Consider the following 13,055-nt stretch of genomic DNA (forward strand, 5'->3'; position numbering starts at 1 on the left):
TTGAAACAACGTTTTGTGTGACTTGGTCTCAAGCATGATATCAAGGATCAGTTGCTCCCAGGATGCATTGCTCTTGTTCATATCACACCATCTTGCACACAGATTTTTGAATAGCATTTCCCCAGACTGTCTTGAGGGTGGCCGGCTGAGAGCCCAAACGTACAGTCTGGGTAACTGAGATCAAATCATGTCATGCATGTCTGCATGCTCACAATGTTGCAAGGATAGTCATCCAAATATTGTCAGGATATTTTTGCCATGTTCAATTTTTATTTGACACAAAGACAGTTTTGAAAGTTGTTGAAAGTTAATGAACTAGGACTTCAGTGACTTTTTGAGTGAAAATTCCAATCAACTTATGTCCGTGACAATTATAAATAGAAGATCATTTGAGGATTGAGCAGGCCAGTGGTGAAAAACTATCGGTACAGACCTTGACAAGAATATATTAAGGTATATCAAATTCCACAGAGAATTTCCTTTTTTTGAGGTCTGTGTCCCACTTTTGCCAGTGTTTAGTATATTTTGACTCTTTCTGGGTGTTAAAACCTTTCAAATAGTTGGAACAATATTGCCATTGATAAGCGGCCTGGCAGTGAAGCGAAAAAGTTCAAAGGTGCATATCCCTTATGGATGAGAAAGTGTTTTATATGAAATAGACAGTCTAAATTAGTGAACAGGCCATCAATTCATCTGGTGTCTTGCTAAAAATGAAAACACATATACCGGGTATGTGACGGATGCTGTGTGATCCTTTAATAGCAGCTACTGCTCTGCAAGTATGGCATGTGTGAAAAATCTGGCTGTGATGACCAAGCGAAATCTGAGAGTTGTCAATCATTTTATACAAATGAAAATACAAAAAGGGTTCAGTTGATCTCATTTTATGAGGATAAAGATCAATGGGCACAAGTCTACAAGTTCATGGCCAGGTTATACCCATTTGGTTGAGAATTTCCTCACAAAGTTCAGATTGACATCCTGAGGAATCTGCATCTGTTTTATTTCTGATTTTGTGAATTCTATCATGGCAATATCATTTGCACATCATTTTATCGAGTTTTAAAACTGTGTTGTAGTGATGATGGCAAAAACTGTCGTATGCATTTTTGAAAGATCATTTTATACCAAAAATACAAAACAGCATTAAGCATAAGGGTTCTCTGTAGAGTTTTCACTCCGAAACAAAATTGTATTACAGTGAACTATGATAAATTATATCATACCAGTATATTGATGGTGCAAATGCAGCGATTTGATTGGTTGAGCCACGGAAAGAACCGTGGTATATTCGTGATATACCACGGCTGGCACATGCAAGAGCTGAAATCCTTTTTTTGACATTCTATGCCAGATTTTCAATATACTGTTATGATGTAATAGCAATAAATCACACCCAGCAAAGTTATACCACGAGATTTTGACCAGTTCACTTCATACATGCACTCGTTATCGCTCGTGCATATATGTCGCGAACTGGTCAAAATCTCGTGGTATACCATCGCTGGGTGTGCTTTATTGCTTAATTATTACACCTCACGTATTTTCCAGGTACTGTGATTGGCTGAGCCTCACTCACGTGATATAGAACAAAAAGTGATAGAACATGGCATAGGTGATATAGCCCTGTCGAGTGCGTTGATATAGCCCTGTACCGCGCATCCTTTCTGCGCATACAACATCATCGCGTACATTTGCTTGGGATTTTCTGTAAAGCAATAGCTTTTGAAAAGATACAAGAAATTAGCTCGACCTGAAGTAGACGACATTTAGCAAAACCTTAACAACACTGTCTTCAATTTTAGACGTTAAGTTGACCTTCAACTTCATGTAGCATTGCGATCGAGCAACAAATAGAACGTTTCACTGTGGCGAGTCTTGATCGACACTTGACTGCATTCTAAGCAAAGTTTCGAAAACAAAAATGTTTGTTCGGTGTAATGAAATTAATAACACACGCTAGCACGGGCAAGATCATGATTTGTTGCCTGCCCTCGGGCTGGTGCTCATGACGGTAATATTGATGATACCCTCGCCTTCGGCTCGGGCATCATCAATATTTCCGTCATGAGCACCATCCCTTGGGTGGGCCACAAATCGTGATCTTGCCCTTGCGTGCGTGTGTTATTATTTAAATATAGCCCACTGCAAAGGTAGGACAATTTCACCAGACTGAAGTATGTACATGAACACTTACTCTAACTGGACATCCATATTGACTGTAGGGACATGTGCTTCGCTGCAGAGGACACTTCAGCAGATGTTTTTCAATCTATTTGACAAGAAGACAACACTATTGGATATTTGTTTTCAAGTCTTCTAGTTAACGCATGCATTCAATGAAACAGGTACTTGTGCAAGAAATAATGAAAACATTTCATCTTCTAGTTTTTTTTACAGAAATGAACATCTACATTAGAAGGTCAACTTTAATTTCATTATCAAGGTCAAACTCTTCCACCTACACAGATTCAGAAAATTTATCTTTTCCTCATCATGTTCAATGCTTTTCCATAAATGACAAGCGTTTGAGGACACAGAAACACAAAACCACTGACTGTTGTGTGCTGGGAAAATGAGGAAAAATCATCTTCTGCATCGATGTTCATTTTCTCATGACAAAAGAAAGTCAACTCAGATGGTTTCTGCAAAATGCATGTCCGCAGTACTGATCTATCACCTCTCATCTATTTCAGTAAATTTGAATTGCAAATCATAGGGCTTGAAATTCATATTTTAGAAGTGTGGCTGTAAATTAAAAAAGGTACACTGCAGCTGTATAGGTCTCAGAGGTTTTCCAACATACTGAGTTACAAGAAAACAAGATCGATGTATGCTTCAGAGATAAATTGATGTTAACTTCAATTCATCTCAGACTGGGACGCTTTCAGTATTTATGAAAAAAAAATCATCTCCATTTACCTCCTGCCTTGTTAAATTTTTGACACTACATTTATTTGGACATTCAACTGGAGCCATGTAACACTCTTCTAAGTGATGCTGCAAATATAATAAAAGAAGGCAATTCCTAAAACTCTCTCCTCTCAAAATTAGTTAGTTTGTGATTATATTAATGTCCTACTTTGCCTTTGCACTGCAGAGATAGGGCATTGCTGATATCAACTGTATCACATGGTTTTCAAAGGCAGAATATGCATTATTTACATAGAAATGTAAATCTGCAAGAACTTTAAATGAAAAAAAAGTTGTTGATAAAAAATTGAGAATGTTGTGGCAAGAACATAGACTACGTGGATATTGTGCCATTTAAAATGATGACATCTATACAGTTCTTTCATTATTGAAATATGAGGCGTTTGCATGCATATCCACAGTGTCTATATTCATTAGAAGTAAATGCTGGGCAGCATTGAACTGCCATTAATACTAGTAATGGCAACACATTGCTAAGGTTTGGGAACTTTAGTGCTATAGGACTGCATCAATTGGCATTCCAAGGGAAATCAACTCAACAAAAACGATGTGAATGACAATATATACACACTTCAAGGCTTGCATATTTATTCAGGTGATGACAAATAAAAGCAGTGTCCGTGATGTAGGTAGGATGATCAAACCTAAATACTGCTCAGATCAGTCATTTTGAAAACATGAATGTAAGCACATTAAGAGAATGTGAATTCAGCTACTTCGGATTTTGATTGGTCAGATTACTTGTAATATTTCTATCTGTTGATACACCAGCCATTACACATTCACGGAACATCAAATTTTTGTAACATTTTTCAAATATATGATCTATTTCAATGTTATACCCTGCTTTCATGTTCACTGTAAAAAAATACGGTCGATTGTGTTTTGACTATGGTCAATCACTGTCATTTAACGCAATCATTTTCTGACCATTAAAATTTGAACGGGATCAACCGTAATCAATGACAAAGGGTATATAGAACTACATGGTCACTTCATTGTGAGATCGTGGTCAGCCATTTCATGGTCATTGGCAGTATTCATGGTTATAGAAAATGATCAAGAAAATGACATAAGTAGTCCATATTCATTGTCCTTTATGGTCATTGGGGTCAATTCATTGTCATTGGTACATGGTGGTCAAGTTGTCTTGTAGTTAGTTCATTGCTTTGTGTGGTCTTTGGCGGTCAGTTCATTGTCGTTTGCAGTCAAATGATTGTCATCAGTGCTCAAGTTGTTGTCGTTTGTTGTCATTCGTGGTCAATTTTTTGTCATTGGTGGTCAGTTTATTGTTATTACCAATGTTTTGGCCTGCAATTATGAACAGAATAGGGAAAATGAGAAAGAAACCTTGGTGCTACCCTCCTGATCTGACATTCGAAAACTGTGTCTAATTTTATGCTGATGTGCCCCAAAGGGACTTGTCATCATTCTTACTAATTCTATCAAGGGGAACTACAGTCCTAGCGCCCCTTTAGAAGCTACATGTAGGCATGCCACCATGGTACACACACTAGTTTTCAAATGAATCCTAACTCCCCAGCTGAGTTATTTGCAAGTGATTTTTTGAATGTTCCATCTTCAATTGGGTCAATCGTCAAAACTGAAACTCAATGGGTCAATTGTGAGCTTTTCCAGGAAGGCCATTGCTATGATTTTGTAAAATGTAAAATATTGGCTGTTAGAGTCATAAAAATATGTTTAAAAGATAATGCAAGATAGCAATGCAACATCAGTTCACTTGAAATGTGAATATGCCATAAATTTTCTAAATAATAAACTTACTTGTAACTCTTCATTTGTTGTTGATTCCCCACAGTATTTGCATGTCACCTGTCTGTACTGACATTCAGATTTTAAATGCTCTGGGAGATGTCTCCTCTCAAGCCGTACTGAGCACCCTCTGTTCTTATACATGCAGTCAATGAGAGCAAAATCACACTCCATTTGATGCTGTTGGAGTTCCTTCAGTTTGACTACAACAGAGCAACCACTGCTTTTCAAATCACAGTACACCTTCATCTGGTCAATTTCTCTACGTGCAGCATGGTCTCTGGAAAACCCTTCTTGGTCTATTGGCTCTTTGCAGTCATCTACACGACAAACTGGACTTTCTGACTCACTAGAGAAAACAAAAAAACACAACTTATGCTTGGGAAATGGTCACTTTAGATGGCATTATATTTGGCCTAGCTTCAAATCACACTCCTATATCTGTAAAATTTCTTTGTATAATGTACATGTAAAATATAGTGGTTTTACCAAACATATTAAAGACATGAGATGTGCTTCTGCTTTGACTGAAGAAATCTGGCGACTATGGCAGCATCCTCTATTACCGTAATATAACACACGCCTGCATTTTGATAGCCAGTTCACTGCGAGAACCTTCTTTGATGCATGCAAGTTCTGGACAAGACTAATTCATGTCTTGTATGATACTGATTCAATGAATCAAACTGTGATGCCCTCATGTTTATAGTCTTTCTAAGTATTACGAGCCATAAACTGTTCATAGGATGAATAGTAAATTTGTATGCCAGGAGAATATGGCATGTTATTGCCTCTTATTAGGTATGCAACACTTTCAGAGAACAAGTTCTCATCCTACACATTCATGATTCAAATTGTTTGATATTTATCCCTGTATATTTTGAAGGACAATAATGTGCTCATATTTAACATGCAACATGCAAGTGCCACAAACAAGACAGGGTATTTTGCCATGGAAATACAATATGTTATGATGTAATGAACAAACTGGAGTGGACAGAGAAAACTGTACATAAACTATGCCCTCTCCTACCTCCCCCTCCTGCCAACAAGCTCCATTAAACAGGAACTTCCCCTGTAAAACTAAAGTCAGATTATTGTAAATCTATACAAATGTAAAAAAGCCACGCTACTGATCAGACGTGCCGTGTTTAGTCCCAGAATCTCATGATTTTGCAATGCTTCAGGCGTGTATTGTCATTGAATCTTGCGAATATATAGCGACTAAACTTGAGTCGAAAATATACTGAAAATGTGTTCTGTTTTGTCGGAGAACGCATATGTTTCAAAATGTGTTCCCTGTACGACTCTATGACCTCTCTTTGCATATGTCACGAAAGTGCCCGTCATGATTATTCAAATTTATCACATGGTCAAAGTGATGCAATGAGAATTCAAAAACTCCCGCCCAGAGTATGCAAATGGCTGCGTCATCAGTAATCCCCCTATTGTGCACCCACGGTCCTGTAAGTTCGTGTTTAAGCCCTCTCCTTATTGAAATAATGGCGGCTTCACTTCTCTTTTCTCATCATCCTAATCAATCCCAAAGAGCATCTCTGAATCTGATGGACAAAATGAAAAAAACGTCCCACAATAGCTCTTCAAATTTTGTACTGACAATGTACAGATGGGCCATTTCAAACTGAATTAACATATTATTTTATCAAACTTATACTATAATAACTTACACTGACCTTATAAGTTTGTTGATGCAACCATAGCAATATCTGTGTCCACATTCCACTTGATATGGTGATCTGATAACTTTTTTACAGTATGGACATATACAGCTCTTTGGAGGCTTACTCACAAATATGCTGAGAGGGTATCCATCTTCCATGGAATCAGGGGGTATCAGTGATTGGAATGAAGATGCACTTCCAGACAGTGATGCCATTATACCATAATTATCAACACATTAAATCTGGAACAGAACCTGAAATCAAAGTATAGTGGAAAGCATTTTCTTTTTTCACCATCAGTAACTTAACTCTTTCGTACACTCACATGTCAAAGGTTCCTGAAAGCATTAGAAATATTTCTTTACCCTACAGAGACCGCCATGTGCCAGACAACATGCGAGGGTGGATTGTGATTAAAATGCAGTTGCTGCTGTGTCATTCATAGCATACTTACAATTACGTGAACAGCCTGCACTATCTCATGCTAAGTTTGAACTTCATCAGCTGAGGTAACATGACCTGTTTAAAGGGTGCTGGATGTGAAAAATTTCATGTTGCAATGGCTACCAGGCAGCAAATGTTGGATCGTATCACAGAATTATATGAATTGTATCCCATGTGCAATTTTATCAGTCTTCACGTTTGAATGGCAATATCTCAGAAACAGCTGTAGCGAGACAGACAAGTGGATCAGAGAACCTACTTAACAAGTCCCCGCAGACAAGTTAAAAATAGTCAATAGTGACGTACGAAGCCTCGTCTCAATGTATATAATTTTTGAGTTGCATGCATATGAAGCAGTGTGACATGTTAGGAAGCCTTATTTGTATCATTATTTTCTTCCTGTACTGATCATTTTGGTCAAAAAACATTTCCTTTGTCTAAACCTGACTACAAAAATAAACTTTGAAGTAAAAACTTGATAAAAAATTCAATTTTTTCCGTCAAAAATGGTCAAAATAACTTTCGTATTTATACCAATTTCCTTAAGCCAACCCTAACATATCCCATCATCGCTAAGTATTCAAGATATACAGTGGCAAACTTTATCAGAGATGTTTATTGCTAGTATGGATAACCTGTTCCTACTAGACAGCTAAGCATATTTGACTAATATAGTGTCAGGAGAACCAAGCAGGCCAGACAACAGACTCGATGCACAATGACATGATCAGAAACTCACCAATGCTTTAAGTCCCAATAGCTGCAAATGTGTGATAAACTGATCTCAAAATATCCTCAATTTTTCAAGAGTATTCAAGAGTATTAAAGACTGAAAAAGTGTAATATTATACATTGTCACAAGTGTCAAAAGTGGTATGTAAATTCAAACGTTTTAACATCATTTTAGATTTCCTGTCATTTTCAAAAACTAATCATATGACAAAGAAGAAAAAGATTACAACAACAAATGTTGGCCATCGTGTACGTGTGCGGTGCATTCAAGTAAATGGCATCATGTTTGTTTCTAGTACGATCACCATGTGGATGAGCAAGAAACTCTGCATTTTTTTTTTCTTTTATGTGGGGGCCCCATTTTATGAGTGCGGCACCCGTTTATTACTTAACTTGTTCAAACATGTAGGCATGGTCCCAGTCAGCAAGCAGTGATACTTCTATGCATTTCCTTCAGTTAGCACATTTACACAAACGAACTTTGGTTTGAAAATAAAATCATGAAAATATGCATAAAATTCGCAGCTATTGGGGCTTTAATGATTTTTAAAAAACACCAGTTTCCTTGAAATTATGCATCAAATATTATATTTCAGCTTTGACAATTCCTGTGAATTTTGTGACAAGTCCCCCCCCCCCCATTATCACTGATAATGTATCAGATTATTCAACATTGTGGCAAAAAAATGTTTACTACATCTACAAATTCACTGGCATTGCCAAAACTATAAAATAATAACAATGATGTACCTCAGTCTTACTGGTAGATAATGGATGAGAGCAAACTTTACACTCCATAATATACTCAGCTTTGCTTTGTACATATGTCATCATGCACTGTTTGCTTTTGTCCATTATGGACCAGTAGGGGGGTATATTATTGTATAAATTAAGGCCTAGACTTTTTGAACTTGGAAACTTTATTCTATCCATATAACCCATACTATCTCTGCAGGTTGCATGTCGAAAAGACCTTTACTGCAGCATCATCATCAAGTCATTTCAATGACACAGTCCCTACCAAATGTAATTTCTACCACTGTGTACTCAGTGAAAGTGTGCAAATCTGATTGTACACTCAGTGTGACAGTTTTCGGACAGGGTCATAAATGACGAGCAGTACGGAATCTTATTACCATACCCTTTGAAACTTTATTGTGTTTCTCCTTAAACTGTTAACATGACGGAAGTGGTATTTAAGGGTTCAAAGTTGCCAAATTGTTGACTTCATGCTGAGTGCGTAGAAATCGGACTGCTATCGTGGTAATCCGACGTCATATTTTGAATGTAATTATAGGGGCTAAATATTGATATTTTGAAACTTCAAACCCCTGATTTTCAATTTCGATGTGTTTAGAAAACTGTTTATAAAAATTTCATATAAATTAGTTATGTTTATTCCATGGACGACGCAACTATATTTCGATGTGTATAGCGCTTAGATATTGGACATGGGCTGTCTCTGTGTGTTGCTTTCGACACCTTGTATCGTACGGTGTTGTTAACTTTGCCAAGTTTGTAGCCCGAAATAGCTTCTACCGAAAAAAATTACTATTCAAAACAGGACAGCACCGTCACCTGACTTAATATGTGGTAACATGACTTGTAAAACGCTATCAATACAAAGCGAAGTGAGTACAACCAACAGCATGTCATTAAATGTCCGAAAACTGAGGTTGTCCGAAAACTATCACACTGAGTGTAAATGCACTTCATAAGTCCAGAAGTGGCTGGATACACAAATGCATATGCTTTGTCTGTGGATGAAGGCACTCAAATATGCTGAAACTGCCTTGTGTTCATTTGAATAGATGAGGCCATGATTGTGTGTTTGTGTATGCCCAATCTGATTGAAAATCACAACAATGTTGTGTCAGGGCTTGATTGGTGTGATAACAAGGTCGCAGACAACACCAAGGCTGGTGCTGAAAGCTGAAACTGAGGTATTTTTAAAATTCTAAAGCCTCAGAAAATATGATAAAACAATCATTTTAAGCAACGCAAGTTGCAAGATATTACTTTAATAGATTCTGCTGTGTTAAACATTTTACAACTTGATTTACAACAAAGTTCGGAAAAAAATATTTGTTTATTTATTTGCGACTACAGTGTAGGTTTACACAACAGCTTGAACAGACACAATCGATGAGTGCAGTACAGTGCCGTAGTCAGGCTACAGACACTACAGCTATGCAGAAATGCTTCAACACTGAGCAGTTCGGGTAATGTCCATATAGAGGATAGCTGGGAATAGCCAATGGCGTACCGTATATGTAATGAGGTTAAGGCAAGAACCAATCACGTACTTTATATGTACTGAGGGTTAAAGGTTACAAGGGTTCGCTTTGAAATGTTATGCTGAGAGCGCGATCTGACTTGCATGACTTGACAGATCCAACGATCGACTGAGACTGTTGGCTACCCGGAAGTGTCTCAGCCCAAGTCGATTGGAGACGTTCTACCATGTTAAAATTGTTTAATGTAAGGATTTCTTCAGGAAGTTTTCTGAGTTTCTTTCCCCTGACCATTTTTGGCAAAGAGTTATTGGACATTTTTCGTTCTCTTCTCAAGCTTTTGGTTAACTTTTCGGCGATTGATCGGGCGCGCGCTTTTTTAAGCGAAGGGTCAATCTTAGCAGGAAATGCATGGTGATCAACAAATCGTGCTCCGTCGTGCTCCGATCACCAACATGAACAGTTGACCCATCTTTGCAAAGCTTACATATCTAAGAAAGCCGCACCAAGTTATGGATTGATTACAATGTTTGCCATATTGCCGCTGTTAAAATGGCAGCCGATCTATCACAAGCATACCCACTTACCAAATCTAACACGCAATAAAAGGTCAATTAATCTAAGTTAAATATCTGCTGAATATTGAACAGGAATTACAAGCTGTATTGAAATCACATTTGATCATGATTTTCTTGAATTGGGCTCAGCTACTGTTATCTCTCAAGCGCACTTGAGAACACTTACCTGTACGTGTGTATATGCCCACACACTATCAAATGACCAAGATCTAGTCTACGACGTTGCTAGCAAAGACGAGAGCTTTTATTTCCAGAGGCCCAACAGGAGTCCAGTCAACAATAAGGCAAGCTACACAAATCTACAGCTTGCAGAGCAATGCCCACTGCATCAAGAAGAATCTGTTTCGTGGGGTCTGCGTGAACGTCGGTGTCAAGAGAACCGGGTATATGGTGCGCCCCACGGCTGTGGAGAATTCAACTCCTCCAGTTTGCCCCTGTGATGTGGAGCAAACGAGAATGCCGAGTACAGATATCATGTCAAGTGAAGGGCCTTTCATAGGTCTTTTAGTGGTGTATTTCATTTGAACGAGGATTCAGACCTGCCTGGCAATCTGAAGCTACTACAACAAAGTTTGCGTGGCACCGGTCGGTCTACAGTAGGCCGTTCGATCACTGTCATGACTGTTGTAGTCACAGGATATCTCGACATGTCCCTATGCATATAGCCGTGCAATTTTCCGGTCAAATGCCGCAAAAACCTGCTCGTTTTGTCTATTTTTTCCTGTCATTTGACTATTTCTTGCCACATACTACTAAAAGAAGTCAGCGATGGTGATCAACAGTGGGTCGTGGGTCAAGTCTGTCGCAGGCTGCTACGTTGAGGGACCGTATTCTCTTATATCCGTGTACATCACGCGGTGACCGTCTCCCTTATCGATGCAACAGCATCTCTCATGTCCAGCTCTGGCTTGCCGATCATGGTCTTGGGTGTAATTTTTGTGAGGCATTGTACTTGTTGCTGGCCTAAATATATATACAATGTTGATCATTTTAGTGTTGTTTTATTACTGTACTGTACATAGAATACCAACGTGAGAGATTGATGTGTGAAATGGTGCAATCTGAGAGGGGTTTCAATTCATTTTGCACCAAAAATTGAGTAACCAACCCCCTTCTTTCTCTCCACATTTTGAGTAACCCCCCCCTCTTTGTAGCTTTCAATTATTTTGAGTGACACCCCCCCCCCCCAAAAAAAGCCGTAAATAATGTCGGCTCCCTTTTAAAGGTTCATTCGGTATGTTGAATGAACAGACAGAGCCTGCCTGGCTTATGCACGTGGCAGGACTGTATATTACCGGCTACTAGAAGGCGTAGCCAGTAACCTGGCAGTAGCATACAGCCCAGCCATGCAGAGCTCAGCACACCCATGGTGTATCGATTATTCATCATGTCTGCTATTTTAGCTATGGCCAGGCATGTATTTAGTGAGCGGGCCAGCTGAGAGGCCTGAAGCAAAGTGCAGCACAGAGGGATGCTCAGTACACCATGGGTACGGGTATACCTTCCACCCCTGCATTTAGGCTGCGTTCAATAAAAATGCTGATTGGGGGAGGGGGGGGAGGAGGATTCGAAAATTCTGGGGGTAGTCGAGGGGGGACTTGGTTCTATTTTGGTTCTAAACATTTCCATGTCATCCAATGGTTCTAATGTTAGTAATAATTAATCTCTGGAACTGTTTTGTTGCATTTTATGACTTTAAAGAGGCATTCCCACTTGGTAACATTTTAAAAACACATTTTAATGCAAACGGTCAATATTTGACGTGGCGACTGCGCGCGGTTCGCGAGATATCGACAAAAACATGTCCTAAAAAAAGTAAGTTTGAATTCCGGTGGCCCACCTAAATTCAGCTTCCAAACATCGAACGTTCGGCACTGGTGCCATTGTCAACTAAGCTATGGAGTACGAGTCTACGCTGACGCTGCTGTACGCCACACTACCACTCGCGTCGGTGATCGGTGGTGGCCGGTGGGAGAAAGCTGAGTCTTACTGACTTGGCGAATAAACGAAAAACAATTTTTACTGATTCAACCAGAATTCGCATAGGTTACTAGCACAGTTACGTGCGGTTGATACATAGCGGCCGCCGCGTGGTATGCATAGACGCACACCACGCGGCGGCCGCTATGTATCGAACCACGCGTAACCCTGTGGCAGACGACAAAATGTAGTCATCAGAGGCGGCTAATATTTTACACGTAAAAACTGATATCTATGTGGTATTGGTTAAAAATATAATAAATACAACTGATTGAGAATAATACAAACGACAAAAACTAAGGAAAACTTTTAAAAAAACTTATCTGAGGTAAAGGCATAATGCTGTATATAAAGTCTTCGCAGTGGGAGGTAAACTATTTGCGTCATTCTAACTTATTATGGACTCCCTAGAATATCGTCAATCAGCACAACAACAAACCTTCGGGGGATTTCGGGTCATAATCAGAAACGATCGTAAAACTTCGGATGTGAAAAATACGCTCGGGAAACGACATGTTTCTATCTATATCTCGCACTCCGCGTGCAGTCGCCACGTCAAATATCGACCGTTGGCATTAAAAATATGTGTTTTAAAAATGTTACCAAGTGGGAGTGCCACTTTAATCTCGAAAAAAATCTAAAAATGTATGAATGCCATTAAATTTTCATAAAATCAAGTTGGCCTTGTAACGGGACAG

General features: G+C 38.9%; 1 protein-coding gene across 4 annotated transcripts in view; it reads right to left on the reverse strand.

The window, feature by feature from the left end:
- The window catches only part of LOC139149655 (TNF receptor-associated factor 3-like), a 42,607-nt gene that overhangs the window by 14,274 nt on the left and 15,278 nt on the right, over positions 1-13,055 (reverse strand). For 2 of the 4 annotated variants that reach the window (XM_070721505.1, XM_070721507.1), the window contains exons 2-5: positions 6,402-6,643; positions 4,720-5,056; positions 2,923-3,000; positions 2,198-2,272 (exon numbers count right to left, since the gene is read on the reverse strand). In XM_070721505.1, the coding sequence (XP_070577606.1) occupies positions 2,198-2,272; positions 2,923-3,000; positions 4,720-5,056; positions 6,402-6,604 (693 nt within the window). In that variant the 5' untranslated portion in view covers positions 6,605-6,643. Of the gene's footprint in view, positions 1-2,197; positions 2,273-2,922; positions 3,001-4,719; positions 5,057-6,401; positions 7,623-13,055 lie in introns of those variants that run through there. The other 2 variants (XM_070721506.1, XM_070721508.1) reach the window with 2 other exon arrangements.

Source organism: Ptychodera flava, chromosome 14 (assembly GCF_041260155.1).
Source record: "Ptychodera flava strain L36383 chromosome 14, AS_Pfla_20210202, whole genome shotgun sequence".
In the NCBI taxonomy this organism is placed as follows: Eukaryota; Metazoa; Hemichordata; class Enteropneusta; family Ptychoderidae; genus Ptychodera; species Ptychodera flava.